The sequence below is a fragment of the Diospyros lotus genome, chromosome 1 (assembly GCF_014633365.1).
Source record: "Diospyros lotus cultivar Yz01 chromosome 1, ASM1463336v1, whole genome shotgun sequence".
NCBI classification, from domain to species: domain Eukaryota; kingdom Viridiplantae; phylum Streptophyta; class Magnoliopsida; order Ericales; family Ebenaceae; genus Diospyros; species Diospyros lotus.
In genome coordinates, this window is record NC_068338.1 from 22,708,098 (window position 1) to 22,727,679 (window position 19,582).

The following is a 19,582-nucleotide window of genomic DNA, read 5'->3' on the forward strand; positions in this document are numbered from 1 at the left end:
TAAAAGAAAAGAGGGGACTGTCTCCCATAATCACTGCAGCATCAAACTCAATTGCCTATGACAAGTGTAGCAACAAAGGTTAAGCCCCATTTAATGATTGATATCCAAGACCAAGAGCACCACTCCACACAATGTTGCAACATCTTACATGATTCCATAGAAACATCCAAGAACAGAGTGAAATATAAATAAAGGCAAGGGCATGGCGTGTGCATCCTCAGCAAACAGACTAATGATCATACAGGAAATTAGTTGAACTACACTGGAAAAAAACAAAAACTCTTTAGTCTGTCCAGGTGTCTGGTTTCCTCCATATAAACTCCACGTGACAGATTTAATATCTCCTCCTGGGACTTCTTGATGATCTGCAGTAACACAGTGAAGAAAATAAGACAACTGCTAATGATTGAAATGGAGGGCTTGAATCAACCAATATCAACCTTGGACCACCATTGATAGCCGCAGAATTCAGATCATTTACCATTTCTATTTGCTGAATTACAAAATCAGAAGCCTACCCTATCTTTTCTTTTCTTATGCTTCAGATGTGAGGATGCAGCCCATACCATTTGATTATTACTGATCTGGAAGCAATTTCTTCTCACCAACTTTTTGGTAGTTTTTTTTCCATCTTTCCCAACAACAATCATCATGATCCTTAATCCCACTAGGTAAAAGAATTTTAGCTCTACAACCATCTCTATCCCCGGTCATATCACCTGTGAAGTCATTATATCTAATATCATGTTTAAGAATTTTCTACCAAGTTTTCTTTGGTCATTTCCTACCTCTTTTGCTATACTGTTTCATTTCATGATTTTCATCTATTTCCCACACAAGTATGCTTATTGGTCTTATTCTCACATATTTAAATTATCTCAACAAAATCTCGCACATGTTATCTTTAGTGGATCATACTCCAACCTTATTATATATAATTTTCATTTCTAATTGTGCCATGTACAGTGGTAATATTCACTGTAACATTCTCATATTAGTTACAGTTATATTTTACACAAGTTTGTACTTAATTGCCCAACGTTTTGAGTCGTACATCAAAAACAATTTTATGGTCATCCAACAAAACTTTTCTTCTAGCTTCAAAGGGATTTTACAATCATATAATATATTAGATGAACTTGTCTTGATTCTATGAGTAACATATTCAATTATCTTATTTGTTTAGGATTCATGATAGTTAACACGATGAGTTTCCCGTTGACAATCAACCTTCCTAAAGCAAACCTTCTCTTTTATCCAAAGATTAGAAACGAACAATAAATCAGATATACAGGCACAGTTTTTTATCTTTCTCAACACCTTAGCTTGTTTTTTATTTTTATGAAAGGTAAATTATACTGACACCCCTCAAGGTTAGATGAAATTTAAGGAATACCCCTTTATTTTGGCAAATTACACTGACCTCTCACGAGATTAAAATTTCAAAACAATTTAATCGTTGCCTTAAATAATTGTCATTAATTTTTGAAAAATGACCACAATGCCCTCAGTACCTCTTTCTTTCTTTCCTCCTTTTTGTTGAGCCAACTTGCTCATTTAATTTTTAATTAAGTTTTGATAATTAATAAAAAGGATATTTTTAAGAATATATAAATTATAGTGCTTTGATGATTAACAAAAAGAGTATTTTTAAATATGCAAATTATAACTCCTAAGTATTTTTGATTAATTTATTAAATATTTTTTCAGAATATATGTATTACCAAAAATATTATTTTCTATTAAAATTATTTTTAAGTAATTTTAAAATACAAAATTTTTTTATATAAAAATATCTTTTCAAAATCTAAACTGAAAGTCAACTCTTGGTATGCCAAAAGTCAACTCTTAATGCTCCAACTATCATATTTTTTACTGTTGATACAATGCACTACAGTTATGCTATGGTGACTTTCAGAATGCTTATAAATAACCCCAAACTCATTTTGAAGATTATGATTTGTACATTTTGCATATCCAAAGCACCCACAAGCTCTCTAACACTCTTAAGCAAATTTCCAAACAATCCAAAGGCTCTCAAAGCTTTGTTGTACATCCATCGAAGAGCCACAAGACAAGTGGAGAAAAATGCTTCAAGCCTACTTCGAATCTCTCCATCAAAAATTGAGGTTACTGATTTATTGATTTATTTATATTTCATTGTCTTGTATATTTGTGCTTAATTGCTTATTCACTTGCGTCCAATTGTGGACAAATAATATTTGTAATAAACTTATTGTGAATTGTATTGATTTCCTAGAACCATTAAAAACTAGGAGTGTATTTAGTTTCCAAGGTAAATTAGTATGGAAACCTTGGTGTTGGTGGTTGCCTAGAACCTGTTATAATCTAGGTGTGTATCTAGTTTCCAAGATGAGCTAATGTGGAAACCTTGGTGAGATTAATGGAACCCCAGAGGGGTTTGAGACCTTAGGAGAGTGGAGTAGGTGTGTGTGGAGATACCGAACCACTATAAATTATTTTGTATCTCATTTATTTATTCTTGCTATATCATGTGGCTTGCAATTTATTAATCTCAAACTCACATATACATACTTACAAAAACTTAATTTGTTTTAAATTAAATAACAAGAATTTTAATTAAGTAAATTACCAAAAATTTAAAACACTCAATTCACCCCCTCTTGAATGGCCATATCTTACAGGACCAACACTTTTCTCCAACAACCTCTGTTATTTAATAAGAACTCCATTTTAGTATCGGTGACTCCCCCCTACTCTCTCCCTCTCTCTCTCATTGAGTCGTCTGTAACTCAATGATGGCTGGGTCGCAAATGCCAATGATGGTTGAACCCAACCATGCTACCTTCTCGTCCTCTCTCTCCTTCCTACTCTTTTTCTCTTCTAAAATATAAAAACAATTGGGCAGCCACCATCAATTTCTATTTTGTTTTTTATTTTGCTGTAATTAGGAAAGAAAAGAGAAATAGAGAAAGAGAGGAGAGAGAAATAGAGACAAAGGGTTAAAATGGTAATTCTGCATTTTTCTTTAACAACAAGGGAGGCCATTGTAATTTCTCAAAATAGAGAGGATGGCCCTTGAATTTCACTTAACCTCAAGGGTGGCGTGAGTGTAAATTTACCCTTTTATGAACTTTTAATTTATACTACTGATTGTTCCCACTGGAAATTATTGAAAAGATTGTTAAATATCATCAAAATCCACCCTTATCAATCTTTTCAGTGGCTCACTTCACATCAAAATAAAAAGGGTGTCCCTAGTGCACAATGATCCCTGCTTTGTAAGGGTCAGGACTCAAGAGAGGGTCGTCTTTGTATATAGCAAATATCTTACTTTAGCTAGCTGTATTTTTAACCAGAGTCCGAAAAAGTTTTCTCCTATCTGAAGCAGCAAAATTCCAGTGTGCTTTTGTGGCTTTCTCCTTCCACAAGCTATGTCTTGTTACGACCGTAGAGCTTGGCTAGGGTTTAGGAAGGAAATTTGGAAGAAATTGAGGGTGATTATACTGAAAGAGAGGAAGAAATAGCAAGAATTGGAGAAGATTTACAAAGAGAGAAAGAATGGAGGGAAATTGAGAGGGGGAAAATGGAATTTAATTATCATTCAAAAGCTTGTCATTCTCTAACTACTCAAGCCTATTTATAGGCTTACAATTGGATATACTAACAGCTATAACAACAATACAATCAAAATATGAAACCTATAATTTGTATGATTATTATATCCTTGGTGATTCCTTGGGGTCGTGACAATCCCCTCCCCTTCAAATAATTCTTGTCCCCAAGAATTGGCAGCTGTTGACCTTGTTCTTCAACCAATTCCAGCTTTAACAAATTGGTTTATTCTTCGTCTGTTCTCGTTCTTATCTCTTATCTTCCTTTTCTTTTGCCTTTTTGTGTCTTTTTCTTAAAAACATCAGTACTATGACTTGCTGCAACAGCAAGTCCAGCCATCCCCCTCATCTTGCTTTCCATTGAGAATGGTTCCAATTGATCAGTTATTGCTGCAACCATATCATTTCTAATCATAGAAAGGAATTCCAACTTCATTGCAGGCCAAAATCTGATTCAACGTTGCAGCTCTTCAACTGAAAGAGGAATAAACAAAACAAGTCTTGTTCCCCTCAACAAAAATTTCTTCCAAGCACAAGCAGCCTCTGTTAATCTCTAACCAACCTTGAATTGTACTCCAATGGGCATTCACTTTGATTAAAGCACCAAATCCCTCACTATTGTAATCTCCAAACTCCGAGGTTGGTGTAGTCATATCCTCTCCCATCTTCACAACCTCTTCTCCTTCCTTATCTTCAATAAAGACTTCCAGGACCTCCATGTCAACTATTCCTTCTCCAATATCCAAACTCCTAAACCGTGCAGCGACAGCCTCCTTTTCCCTCATCTTTTGAACCACATGGTTGTTCTCCTATTTAGTCAGTTTCAATTGCTCATTTTCCACTAGAGTTAACACATGTAACTGATCTACACCCTTTGAAGTAACAACAAGACTGTCACTCACAGTAGCTGCAGGATTGTGCAAGTTCTCAGCCTCCTGCTTCTTCCTTTGGTCCAAGTCCTCGTTGCATGGCTATCTTTTGTCATTGGCATGGAACCTATCTGCAACGTCATCCTCATCTTACAATGCTACTCCATCAACTTCTTGCAAATATAAGTTGTGATTTTCGTTGATATCAATGTCCGATCTCTCTTCATTGCTAGAGTTTTCAGTTACAACTGGTCGGTCCAACTCCTAATTTTCCTCAGATTTCTACTGGTCATAATTTGCAGCCTTAGAGGCTCCTTCAATTTGTTTGCTGCTCTCCATAGATTCGTTAGGCTGCAGCCCATGCTTCCTAAAGATGGCTTCCAAGGCGAGTTTTTGCAACCTTGCTTTCTCGATCACCTCTTTCACAGTTGCAGGCATCATCATTTTGACCATTAACCTTAGTTTGTCCTTCAATCCACTAACAAATCTTGATACAAAATAGTACTCCGTCAAGGTTGGCTGAGCACTCCACATTAGGGGCTTAGCTCCTCAAATTTAACCTAATAATCTGCCATTGATCTCTCCTGTCTTAAATTGTTGAGGAGTGAACTCCTCAGTCACCTTAGTCATGTTCTTCTTCTTCCCAAATTGGTCATGTAAATTTCCAGCAAGATCAGTCCCCCTGGCCTTCCCTTCTCTAGGCATTGAGGCGTGATAAGGAGTGAGAGAAGATGAATCTCTTACCTGAATTTTTGATTTTAAGGCCGGTAGTTCCTCTGTCTCTTGCAAGCCATAGGTCATAGGGAGGGTGCCATGTTTGGGCAAAATTGGATCAACAACTGCCCGAGGAGGAAAATCCGATGATAGTCGGAATTGAGGTAGCGAAGACAGCATATTGAACGCGTTGTTAATCCGCTGGCCATGTTGCTTCATCATCTTTCGATGCCTCTCCAAGTCTCCCAACACTCTTTCTTGAGAGGCAACTAGATCTCAACTCATGTTTGCTTTGTTGGCTGCACTATCCTCCCGGTTGTGGGTCATTGCCTCTTGCATTACCTTAGATTCCCTAGTTTCAGAATTTCACCTCTTAAAATGATAAACAGCCTCATAAAATCGATCTTCCATAGATTGTTGCTCTATACAATCTTCCTTAACCTCTGATTTAGAAACAACCTCCAAAGTTCAATTGTTGTTAAACAACCTTCGATAATCACTTGATTTGAAACGCAACAATCAAGAATTGATCGGCTTCCAGAGTCCCCTTCAAAATCAAATCGTACATTGTTAATAGCCACCTTAATCGCCACCGAGACCAATCTTCAGGGCCGATTCTTCTTCTTTTAACTTCTTGAATTTGCCAGAATTTCAAGAATCACTACCCGATCCATATCGTCACCTGAGGTGGTTTGACCATCCCAATTCCGAGCCGCAAAGCTTGAGTAACAATGCAGTAGCTGAGAATCAACTGCTACAATTCCGCCTTCTACGAATCTGCTTCGCCTACCATTTCCGAACCTAATTTAGCTCCAAATTTGCCTCCTACGTTGGTCGATTCTGCTACAGCCCATAAAATCTGCCGGAATCAGTCAGAATTTGCCTAGAACTCACCTCTCGCTCAACTTCCAAAACTGAGCTAAGAATCATAATCGAAATAGAGGCACTTGAGAATCGTCGCTTGTGGAATTCACTTCTGAACCGTTTCCAATCGCGCCTTCCTTCCCACCTCTGTCACATGTAGTGACCTAGACTAGTTCTGAGAGTCGCTCACCTTGCGTTGCCCGCAATTCCAACCCTCACTGATTTGCCGAGGACCATCGGATCTGTTACAACTAAGTTGTCACGATCCTACTCTATTGTAGTCTTTCTAAGGATACGATTAATTATTGTGTCAGCAAGGGATGTGATAGCAAGGGATGTGATAGGTGAAGTAGCTTGTTGTGCTGCCCGGAATTGAAGGAACTAAGCATACTCCCCCTCAAAGATAGTCACTGATGAGGAATCACTGGGTGTGATAGATGTTTGATCCTCCGAAGCACCAACAACCATGTTAGCAGTACTGGCTGCTTGAGGTGGACGACCATGTAGGCAATAACAAGTCTCTCTAGTGTGACCAAGATGATTACAATAGAAGCACTAGTGCCGAGGACGACCACCACCCCGACAACCACGATCAATCAAGGTAGTAACAAGGGCAAAGTGATCTCCAGGTAAGGACACGCCACAATCAACAGTAATAGAAGAGGCTCAAAGTAGCTTGACAAATACCTCTATCAAAGGAGGAAGAGAAGCATTGTCGAGAATTTGTGTCTTAACAAATTCAAGCTTTGGTCGAATTCCATGAAGATAGAGGACAGTAAACATTTGATCACGCTATTGCTGTTGTTTCTTGATATCTGGATCAAAGGGCATCAACTCGTTAAAATCGGTAATAGAAGCTTGGAACTTACCCAAATATGTGGTTATATCCAAATCAGCCCGTTGTAGATTGAACAAAGCACCAATCACATCATAAATACGAGTAATGTCACTCGTACACAACTCATGAGCTCGACTCCATAGAGCATTACACTCATGAAAAGATCAAAATATAGGCATCAAAGTCGGTGCAATAGTTTGCCATAGCAAACTGAGTAATTGTGCATCCACTTGTTGCCAAAGAGATTGATTTCTCGCGAGAATAGATGAGATGGTTGTTGATAAATGAGCCTCAAGCCATGTCCAAGAAACCAAATTTCAACTACAGATGACCAAACCGAATAATTTTGTCCATTCAATTTCTTCGTAGTAATAACTAGTGTGCCCGAAAAATGAGGAATAGTCACAGTTGTGGATGTGGTGGAAAGGCTTGTGGATGTAGATGAAGACATGATACAGACAGAACAACCTGTTGTTCTGGCTAACTAGGTCTAGATCTAGAGTGGTGGGTCAAATCTGAACTAAATAGATCTGAAGTAGATTGGATGGGTATAGTAGATTGGAACCAAATCTGTTGTATGATCTGAAGCAGATTTGAACTAGAAAGAATACCAGAGGGTAGGGGTGTGCATTCGGTTATAATCGAACTGAACCACCCCGTTTTGCCTAACCGAACCAAACCGCCCATATGAAAATAACCGAACCGAACTGCCTAAATACACTAACCGAAATAATCGAAACCGAATTAACCGATTTAGAGTTTTAACTAACCAAACCGTAAACCGAACTGATAAAACAGCTCAAAAGTCAAACCGAATTAACCGATTTTGACTTAAACTAACCGAACCAGTGATTAAACCAAGAAACAATACAAAAACCGAATTGAATACATCTTGATTGGGGTTGGGCGAGACACACTGACACTAACATGGCAATAGATTGGGAGATGACACACAAATATTTCTAATATGAGATTTGGATTAACAAATACATGGGAGCAGATTCATTATAATAAAACTAATAACACCAACAACAAGGGAAATCAAAACATAAAACACAAAACAGAAACAACAAACCAAATCACAAAAGAGAAACAACGAATTCGCAAAGCCAAGTCAAAGCATCGGAAGAGTAAACAAACAGCAAGGGAAACCAACCAAATCGGACATTACAATCAAAACCACACGACGATTAAGTTGCCAAAATCGTTTACCTTCTCAAATTGATGACAATGATACCTGCAAGATTGTTCACTTCTAAGTTGACGAAAGCCCGAAACCAACCAGATTGTTGACGCCTTGAGTCCTTGACGTTGACGGTGAGGACTGAGGAGGGTGAAATCACTGAAATAGGCTTAGGGTTTGCTGTCATGTTCGATAGGGGGGGGGGGGGGGGGGGGTGGGGGGGGGGCTGGGTCTCGGACTATCAGGAGAAGGTGTTTGGCTCTGACGGCGAGGGTGAGAACGAGGTGAGGGTTAGCCGGTGACCTAGGGCTAGGGTTGATGCTTCGACGACCGAGGGGGTGGCTGGGTATCGTTGTATCAGGCTATCAGGTGTAGAGGCCAGGGGGGCTAGTTGTTGGGTGGGGAAGATTGAAGAAGCCGACGGTGAAGGGGCTTGAAGCCTTGAAGTTGAAGGCGTTTGGGTCTGACGACGATGGTCGGATGGCGAGCTGAGGGTTAGCCGCTAATGACCTAGGGCTAGGGACCTAGGGTTGATCCTTCGACGACGAGTGAAGGGGGGCTGGCTAGGTGTTGGGTGGGGGAGAAACCGACGACGATGAAGGCGTTCGGCGGCTCCGACGGCGAGGGCGAGGCAAAGGGTGACGAAGGGTGAGGCGGTCTCTCTTGGCTCGGGTGGGCTATCGGTATCGGGTGAGAGTGAGTGATACGCAAGAAGAAAGAAGAAAGGAATGGACAGAATGGGATGGGGGGGGGGGGGGGGGTAGCAGCACGCACGCACGCACGGGTCGGGGTCGGTTTTCTTGAAGCCTATTGGGTAGCTCGGGTCAGTCCAATTTTTTGGTATTTTTGCCCAAATAACCGAACCAATTACCCAGAAAATTTGCCTAGCACTAATCGAACCCGAACCGCCCACCACTAATAACCGAATCAGCCAGTTCAGTTCGGTTTAATCGGTTAAACCGATGTTTTGCTCAGCCCTACCAGAGGGAGCGCACAAAGTTGAGAGTCGCCGGAATTGGAACAACGACGAATAGCACGATTGGAACTGGGCATGAACGATGGCTGGATCTGGGGTTGGCCAAGAAGAAGTAGTGACGACAAATCTGGGCGACTGCGCGATCTAAGAGATGACAGCGATCTGGGTGGATCTGAGAGACAACCGTGATCTGAGAGCGTCGGTAGCGGCTCGGTCTAGGGTTGGGTTAAGGTTTGTGGCTCTTATACCATGTTATGTGAATAAAAATAATGTGTATATTCAACTAAAAGTGTACAATACAAGAGTATATATATACATACAAGTATTTAAAATTAATTACACTAATACCCCTTATTTATCTTATTTAACATAAATATATGTTATCCTCAACAAGAAATATATACATATAGCTGGTGCGTGCATGCCAGGATGCATCATCTATCCTAGAGTTAAGTCACACACAAGAGTACTAAGTCAAATTGACAAAAGCCCTCTTCAAAATAATGTCACTCCCCTTTGGTTAAATCCATTCTCCCAAACAATCATTTTTTCTTTTTTACAGTTTTTTTAGAAATAGACAATTTATATTGACAGGCACAAAATTAAAATGTACCTCCTTCGCATATTCCTCCTCCGATATGGACCTTTGCTGAATCCCCAATCAACATTGATGGTTTGAGTAAGGAGTTCAGTTCCATCCATTTCACTTATAGCTTTCTGTGCTTCTTCGAAGTTCTCATATTCAATCAGCGCATACCCCTGCAGACAATAGCACAGCCATCAAGATGATATTTTCTTTTTCTTTTTTTTTTTTTTCTTTTTTGTGGGAGTGGGAGGAGTGGATTAATTTGTAGGAAGCACAGCATTGGAACCTGTAAAATAGCATACAAACCCAAAACGCCCCCTTATCACATGAACAGTGGCCCACATGTATTTCAAGACACAGGAGTAGCAAAGAATTCAAAATTCACCAAGATATTAACAGTAAAAACAAAGTAAAATTCTAGTTGAAAATAACTGGTATTATTGATAGTGGCAGAAGTTAGAAATCCGTTGTCAAGTTACTCAATACTAACCTGCTTCACATGGACAACTACTAACCAAAGAACTCAATGTACTCTAGTTACTTGCCATCGGGAGCATTATCACTATATATTTACCAAACTATACTTTATGCACTTTTGGAACATTTCAACATCAGAAACTAAAATTCCACACTTTTACTAATAGAACATTTTCATATATTCATGTCTCATATTCCCAGATCTGGCAATAGTTTAGAACATATCAGATTGTATACACAAATTCAACTCAACTCAACTCACTTTTCTCAGTCATTTGACATTTCATTATTTATGAATAACTCAAATTTCTTCTGCATGTTCCTACATGCTTTTACTGCATGAATGCATTGCAAAACCAGGAACAAAGAGAATTTAGTTACATTACATTTGTTTTAGATTAATTTGTGCTTTTGCCAAGCCTTTAGGCCAAAATAAATGATAAAATTGTCCATAACTCTTTCAGCACATGAAACTGAAGCAAGTAGTGTGAAAGGGTGAGCTCGATGTTCACAACAAAAGTAGAGCCCAAGTAAAGAAAGACCAAAGTCAACACTGGTATGGTACAAAAGAATGGTAGTATAAAATTCCAACAGAACTTTGTCTTGATACTGAAGCATATCCAAATAGCAGCCAAAAGCCTGAGTGGAATTATGGCAAAAATGTGATTAGTAACCTGAACAGAGCACCCCATTGAGTTTACCACTTAGCTAATTAGAACACATTAATTGCATAAAGTTCAATTACTATGTGCCAAATCCATCACTGGACAAGATATTACCAATTCTACCTTCATGACCCCAGTTTTCTTTCTTTTACTCAAAAGGTCTATGACCTAAAAATAATCATAATTTAATTCCATCTGTATTAGAAGAACAGGATTTTGATTCACAACAAAAATCTCAATTTGGAAATGTGGAAATATCTTACTTTAGGTATTAGCAAGTCCAGAGTATGGGTGACCAATAATTAAAATATGTGACAAGTATCTCAATTCAGCTCCCATCCTAAGCAATGTTTTATACCCAAATAATTCAAAATTGGCAGGGTCTATGGCAGAGATAAATTAACATGCTGAAATACCTAAAATAAATTCATAAAAATTACCAGAAGTGTATGGTCAAAGAGGATAGGAAATCAACTTAGTGTCATGCAAAGACCAGTTGGATATGACGCTGCATCTTCTAGTTTCGAAACTATACGGGACATTTTTAACCATCAATGCTGAAGCACCAAAAAGCAGGATACCAAACTCCAGCACTAAACCAACCATTCGACTGTTTAAAGGACACAATAACATGTTCAACCACCACCAATTATTCCACACTTACATAACCGCCCATCATGTAATTATAGGAGAATTAGCATATTTAAGAAAATTGTCAGTCTTACCTTGACAAATCCAGTTCGACGATCAAGATTCAAATGCAAATTCTTAATCTCCCCAAATTCACCAAATGCATTTTGTATATCATCTTCTTGTGCCTCTTCATGAACACCAGTGACCAGGATAATCCATCCTTCAATGGCTGTACAATTCACCCTCATTAGGAGTACCAGACGATTTTGAAACTTCACAAAATTTTTCAATAGTAAAGGTGCACTATAATGCTATCTAACTTGAGATATAACCATTAGAAAACTGTAACGATAAATATGGACACTTCTGAAGGTTTTAGGTGAACTACTACAGCAGAAGGTAGCATAAGAAGCTTACAACATAAGCTTGCATCAGTTACAAAGAAATGTAAAACATGAGGGGCAAATTCCAGAAAACATTTGAATTTATTCCCAAAGAGAAAAGAAAAAAGAAAAGCTTTGGAACATGTTATCATTAATAAAAGTTCTTTGTGATAAATGAACAAGAAATATATTCACTAGAAGCTGGACAGCAATTTTTTAGTTTTTATTTTTTTGATAAGTGAAAATTCAGCAGTTAAGGAACATAAGAAAGTCAAGGAAGAAAAACCAAGCCAAATCAAACATTTCTTGAAACAAAATTTCCAAAAATATCTATATTTATAGTACAAAAGCAATTGAAATTTTTATAACTAAAACAATTTAATATGAAAAAATTATCACGAAACATGTAAAGATCAATGGCTTTTATCGACCTCCTTCACAGGATGATTCTATAAGTGTTTTGCTTGAGCACAAAAAGGGTGGAGTAGCTGGAGTCAACCAACAGTTGACTGAAAAGGGTCAACCATAGGAAGTACAACAAACTGTTTGATCAACTGCCTAAGCACATGAAAAAGGTCAGTTTAGCAAACAACTTTGCGGCTCAATTTCAGAGTTTAAACAGAAGATAATTAAGCTCATTTCAGGTATGTTGTTAGGCATAATTAGAGGATTTTCAATGGTACAAATTTGTTAAAATTGGCTAACGTTTTGTGGAGATTGTAATTTGCGGTTATTTGAGTGGTTAAGGTTATTTAAGATGGAGTGAGAAACCCACAGCACTCCAGCAGCTAGTGGGAATCTCCAGCAAGATGTAGAACCATTTAGCTTGTTGAAGCATACAGCTGAGTGCAATGAGCAAGAGATTCCACAAAGAAGTGACATGTTACTGCAAGAGAAGAAAACACCTAGCAGCAGCTTCAGCTGCCTGGAGAACTCTATAAATAGGGGCCAAGCCATTTGATTCATCACAACCAAGTCAGAGAGCGAAGTTCTCAAAAGTGTTTTTTTTTTTTTTTTGGCCCGGGGGGGGGGGGGGGGGGGGGGGGTGTGTGTGTGGAGAAAGAAAGAAGAGGGGAAAACGTTGAGAAATAAGGCAGTTATATTGGAAGGAAGGAAAACCTGAGGGAGGGGTTGAGTCTTCTGTTGAATTGGCTAAGGTAAAATGCATTTTATGGTTTCCGATGTGTGGCATGTTGCATGGTTTGTGCATGAAAGTTTTATGGCAACATAATAGAATGATCTGCACGTGCATTGTATGTTTTAGTATGGATGTATGGATATGGTACCATGTTGCATATGTAACTAGTAGTTGAGACTCCCTTCTGTTGTAAGGAATGAAGATGCTTATTGTGCTATGTTGCCCAGGGCGAGCAATGGCCCCTTGCATGGTTTGGGACAATGCTGGCAAGGGTGAGTATGAGACATGAACCTAGGGTACGTCCAAGAATAAAATATGTTGGAAAGAAGTTGTCACCATAATGTGTGCTTGTGCATTGATTGTGTGTTTGCTCCCCATATATGCCCTTTACCCTTCAGCCTTGTACACTATAATAACATTTTCAGCCTAAGAAATAACCATGATAGAAAAAGACAGGGAGCTGAAATAGTGTTTTGTGAAGACTTCTTCCTGCCACTATTTAGATACCAATCTGTCACGATGTGACAATGATGATTACCTTGAATCAGTGCGATTCAAGGGTAGAATGGAGCAAGGGAAGAATATAGAGGGAGAGAAGAAAGAGAGAGAAGAGAGAGAGAGTAATAGAGAATGTAGAGGGAGGATAATTGAGAAAATTGTTCTACTGATTGTTCCTTCCCTCTCCCACAAAGTTGGAAGAGTTGATATACTCGCTTGGGTGGGTGCGATGCAGCAGATCGCTCCCCCGCCCAGCGGTTACAACCAATTCTTTTGTCCTTTTTCTAAGGCCTCACACGTGGCCTTTTGATTCTAACAAACTGACAGTTGGACATTGAAATACACTACTAATAACAATGTAACAAGAATCCTAACAGCAAGCAATAAGGCAAAAGCAAAAATTAAAATAGCATAGTCGTGACACAATCATGTTGTATTATATGTCAACAAACATGTATAAGAATGACTATTATTACAACCTTCTAAACAGAAGACAGACGACATAGAAGGCCTTGATGACTTTGAAGAAGAGACAGCAATAGAAGAATGAGGAACAACTGGTGATTCAACAGGAACAAATGCTGGATCCAGCTGATAGAGGCCATTTTAAAGAGTTCCTCAAAGTAGCACCAAGCCCGAGACCTTGTCATTAATTAAACAAAAATTAGAGTGAAATTCAGTAAAGACATTATGATCATTTGTAAGCTGTGAAACACTCATTAAATTCTTTTTCATACATGGAACATGAAGAACTTGAGACAAGGAAAGAACAGAGGGAGGATTAATTTGAGTAAGTATGTGACCGAGTCCAACATTAGTAATAGGAAGAGTCTTACCATTTCCTACTGCTACTTTGTCACTGCCACCATAAGGAGTATGAAGAGAAAGGTTATTAAGGCTAGAGGTGATATGGTTTGTAGCACCAAAGTCTACGCACTAGGAGGTATCTCTGAGCTGATAAGATGATGATGAAGAAGGTTGATATTGTTCATTCAAAGACTAAGAGGGCAAACCATGATGAGCCTCAGGTGCAAACCCTAAATCTGTCAAGAAAGCTCCATTAACTTCATGAGAAGCCATAAACGCCTGAGAATTAGACTCATTACCACCTCTCACAAAAGAAGATTGTTGAAAGTTGCTGTCAAACCTATGATAACATCTATCAGCTAGATGTCCAAGTTTTCCACACAATTGACAATAAAACTTCATGCCATAAGATCGGCCTCTGCCTTTTCCTCCTCTAAAACCATTTCCTCGACCACCTCTATTAGGAAAACCTCCTCTACCATTGTTCACAGTGCTATTTCTACCTTGTTGTGAAGCATAGCTAACATTCATAGCAGTAGCAGAATCGAATTTATGCACTATATTAGACATATTCATATTCTTTGTAGCTAACCTCTGTTCATGCATCATTAAAAGATACTAAACTTTTCCAAGATCAATTTCATCCATTTGATACATAATTAAACCAACAACCGTGTCATAATCCTCATCTAACCCATGCAAAATCGTCATCAATAGATCTTGATCATTTAATGTCTCTCCAATTGATGATAGTGCATGATTAATAGTTTTAACTTGTAAAACATAATCATTCACAGTCATATCACCTTTCTTAACAGATATAAGTTGTTGTTTTAACTGAAATGAACGAACAACTGTTTGATGAGAAAACAAACTGTCAAGAGTAGTCCATACCTCTACTGCAAACTCACAATGTATAACTTGACCGATTACCTCCTTGTCTATGGTCGAAAATATCCACCCTAGCAAAAGTTGATCTGATCGCATCCAATTTAGAAAATCAGGATCGACAATCAGCTCATTCTCTTTCGATTGAATGTATTTTGGCGGCAGATCTGTCTTGTTTATGAACGACAACAGATCAAAAGCCCTAACTGTGGCTAGGACCTGTCCCTTCCAATATAGGTAATTATTTGAATTAAGTTTCGTAGGGATGAAACTAAAGGCTTTAGCGACAGAAGCAATATCCGACAAAGCACCAGAGGACAAGGAGGAAGCAGACGAGGTTGAATCACGGGAGGCCATGGACACTAGTCGCGTTGGCTCTGATACCATGAAATAGAACGGAATTGAAAGTTCGAGAGAGAAAGAAAAAGAGAGAAAAGCAGAACCTCGTCCAAACTTAGATTGAGAAAAATCAGAATGAGTCTCGACACCAATACAATAGAAAGGCTATCTTATATATAGCCTTGATTATCACTACTACAAATATAACTTGCTAGCAATCCTCTACAACTGAAGCCATAGTCTAATAATACAACCAACCGATTACAAACACAACATACAGAATGATAAACGATATAAAAGCGACTACAATTGATCGGCTGCCTTAGTGTCTTCAACAAAATTAGGATTTTAAAATATTTTCCCATTCCATTACTAAATCTCTCCCAAACATAGTGTGTTTGGGAGAGTGGAATGGAAATGAAGGAAATGGAATGAAAGATTCTTTCTCTTTGTTTAGGAGATGATATGATGAAAAGTACGAGAATTGGATGGAATGATGAACGATGGAAAGAGGTTCTCTTTGTTTAGGAGGTTTATTAGTAATGGAATAGAAAGGGATTAGATAAAAAAAAGGCTTCCTCCAATCTTCTTCATTATTAAGCAATTTTTTGGTCTCCCCCAAACCGGAGGAGATCGGATGGAAATGAGGGTTATTGGAAAGGAAATTGGATTGATGGAAAGGTTTCCATTACTTTTCATCTCATCCTCTCCCAAACAAGGAGAAAGAATCTTCAATTCCACTTTCCTTATTTCCATTCATATACAGTTCATTTTATTCCATTCCATTACTAAATTTCTCCCAAACACAGCCTTATTCTTCTCTCTATTTTCTTTCTTGTCTCATTCTCTCCCATGCTTTCTCTCTCCATTCTTGTTTTTGGTCCAAATTTATATATTTAAAATTTGGGTAAAATGCACCCCCTGTGGTTTGGAAATGCTTCTACTAGTCCCCATGGTCTAATTCTCTTAACTCTTAATTAAGCCAAAATAAGTTAATAAAATAAAAATTAAGTTAAATTAAAACTAAATTTAATCAAAAACCAAAAAAATATATATATGTCGTCGACAGGAATCCATTGCCAGTAATGGGTCCATCGTCTAGATCTAGGTTTGGGGGCAAGAGAGAGAAAGAGCGGAAGAGGGAGGAGGACAAAGAGGAGAAGGAGGTTCAGCTGAATCAACAAAGAAGATGAAGAGGAACTGGCAAAGAAGAAGAATCAGGGAAGAAGGCAAAAAACAAAGGTGAAGAACCAGTGGCCATGGACTGCACCTTCATCACAGGTAATGAAGAAGAAGAAGCAGCAGGAGTGACCCACTTTGAAACCCAGATATATAACCTTCTCAAAACTCAGATCTGGAAGAGGTACTGCTGCTGCTTCTTCTTCATCGCCAGCAATGAAGATGCAGTCAATAGTGCCAGTTCTTCTTCTTCTTCATGTTCCCTTCCCACCTTTCTTTTCACCCCCAAACCCAGATCTGGATGATTGAGAGGATGGTCCTGACGACCAACAGGTTCATATCGGCAACATTTTTTCTTCTAATTTTGATTAAGTTTAGTTTTAATTTAATTGTTATTTTATTAACTTAGTCTGGCTTAATTAAGGATTAATTTAACGGAGTAAGAGCGGGAGTATGGGTGCAATTTACCCTTAAAATTCCAACTCCATACCAAAACCAACAAGTTTTTGTTGGAGTTTCCTCCAAATCATGGTAAGCAACTGCAATGATTTTTTAATGTGTTGATTTGCACATTAGTGTATTGTTTCTTTTTCTTTGGTTGTTCTGGTCATTAAATTCCAGTTTCTTGCTTTCCTGTTGGTCCATCGATATCTATATTTCTTGCTTCAGTTTCAATTTCAGTTTATTGATTAAATATTCTGCCTCTAGTTTTAAATCTTTTGATTATTGATTTTCAGTTCTGTTTTGGAGTTTCAAATTTCTTGAATATTGAAGTCTATCAATTCTTTTCTCAGGAAGGGTACTCAGTTACCCATTGCCAAGAGATCCACATTTATTGGTGTAAGTCCCTCACCCCCCCCCCCCCCCCCCCCCCCCCCCCCAAATACAACAATTTCTGGTTCAGCCCCTGGCTCCTAGGAACTTATTAGAAGAACCAAAAAACCCATAAGACACACATGGCATGAAATCTAAAAGGCAAGACTTCAAATTGAAGTTTCAATACCCTGGCTCTCAGCTTGAAAGTGAAGATAAAGATGAAGGCCTGTTTTATCACATATTTAACCATAAAATGGGAAAGAAACCCTGAAACTAACATGAGCAAGGGAGAGAGGGAGAGAGAGAGAACCGACATCGTTCAGGACCGGGGCCGCCGTCGGTGTGGAGGGAATCAAAGGGAGCGGAGAGGCGAGTGGTGCGATCATTGGCATCATCTTCGTGACGGAAGCCGCGGCCTTTGGTCCTCTTGGCGGTGATGGCGGACTTGAGCTTGGGGAGGGTAGTAGTAGTACCAGGAGCCCTAACCCTTGGCGAAGCAACACTGCCGTCGACGTCTTGGCCGCCGTCCTCGTCCATGAGGTCGTCGTCCTCCGGCTCGAAGTCCACCGCTTCTACATCTGCATTCGCCATTCTCTCTCTCTCTCTCTCTCTCTCTCTCTGTATTGGCTCTCCACAGACTGAAATGGAGGCTTACGGTAACAGGTAACTGCAGGAGGAGTAGAGCTCAGCTGGGGAGGAATTCTAGAAATATCATAATTTTCAAAACAAACCACTGTGGTCTTGCCAACTCAGCAACCCAACCCTAGTCCACGTTGACGTTTTTGGGAGTGGCGTTATATATATATATATAAATAAAATAATCATTGAACAAAGTTAATTCGTACAATTTTCCATTTAAACTGTGCTAATATGTTTTTTTTCTTAAACTATTATTTTGCCTACATTCTTTTTTTGTTTCACATTTACGCCAATCAAACCGTGTACTTTATAATGTATAAAGTAGATTTCAAATTTGTCTGTTTATTCTATAACGGAAAATCTTGAAGATAGTTTGACTGAATTTAAGACTATAAAAAAGATTATTCAATGTGTTGAGGTAATTTGGTTATAAATTAATTAGGTCCATCTACCCGTAATTAAAGTGTTATTGTTTAGTAGAACCCTAATAACTACTATCAATTTTTTTTTTTTTAATATTCATGTTACATTTTTCCTATGTTTTCAAAGGTTATATACTATTGGGTTGTTGCAAGAATTGTGGATGTGCATTCGGAGTCGGAATAGTGGTATATGAGTTGCATAAAATGTCCTAAGAAGGTTCAAAAGCAAGGAAAACGTGTGTAGTGTGAAAATTGTGGTAGATATGATAGCTCGAGTAATCTTAGATATAAGTTACATATAAGGGTTCTTGACTGGACTAGAACTGCGTTCTTTTTGCTCTTGGCTGGTGGTAGAACAACCCATTCAAGATTTGTGATCCCTGTCAATCTGACCGAAGACTCCACATGCAACATTAAACAGTAGAGTCCATTGGCTGAATTAATATTAAAGACAAAGCTTATTATTTGGAATGCAGCCCTATGATGCACAAATAATACGCGCTTGACAGAAGTCTGTGATATATTATGAGATTCAAAAATCCATCAAGTTTAGACTAGTCATTTGAAGGAAAAACTATAGTGTTTGATGGAGATTTCAGGCAAATTTACTAGTCATACCAAAAGGTAGTAGGCAGGATATTGTGCATGCAACAATTAATTCGTCTTATTTATAGCGACACTACAAGGTGTTGAAATTGACAAAGAATACGGGACTCCAAAATCTCATTGATAATGATCATAGTGCTGATTTAAAAAAATTTCTAAATGGATATCAAGCATTGGTGATAGGATTTTAGGTGGCCGAAATGATAGACATACAACTGTGGAAATATTGGATGATATTTTGATACACGGGTCCAGTAATATGATTGAATCGATTGTTGAGACCACTTACTCATCGTTTTCAAATGACATTGGTAATACATCTTACTTGCAAGGTAGTATGATTGTAGGTCATATACAAATGTTGAATTGTTGGAAGATCTTCATTCCATAAAATTTTTAAACAACATCAAATGTTCTGGTGTCCCTAATCACGAGTTGAGATTAAAGCTTTGTATTATGGTTATGT

General features: G+C 38.4%; 1 protein-coding gene across 1 annotated transcript; it reads right to left on the bottom strand.

Moving 5' to 3' along the window:
- LOC127813691 (RNA-binding protein Y14-like) lies at window positions 1-18,130 on the bottom strand. Its single transcript, XM_052354805.1, has 4 exons — window positions 17,764-18,130; window positions 11,494-11,630; window positions 9,654-9,799; window positions 1-365 (listed from the first exon to the last, which is right to left on the bottom strand). Exons 1-4 carry the CDS (start codon window positions 18,038-18,040, stop codon window positions 335-337), a joined length of 591 nt encoding a protein of 196 aa, XP_052210765.1. The 5' UTR covers window positions 18,041-18,130; the 3' UTR covers window positions 1-334.
- Window positions 18,131-19,582: the final 1,452 nt, after the last annotated feature.

Bases quoted from the DNA above. Each gene is read 5' to 3' on its own strand.
- LOC127813691 (XM_052354805.1), bottom strand. From the start codon at position 18,040: ATGGCGAATGCAGATGTAGAAGCGGTGGACTTCGAGCCGGAGGACGAC. The intron at 11,631-17,763 runs GTCGGTTCTCTC...TGAATTGTACAG, and splicing joins CGGCCCCGGTCCTGAACGAT to CCATTGAAGGATGGATTATC. The intron at 366-9,653 runs GTACATTTTAAT...GTGTTACTGCAG, and splicing joins AGGAGGAATATGCGAAGGAG to ATCATCAAGAAGTCCCAGGA.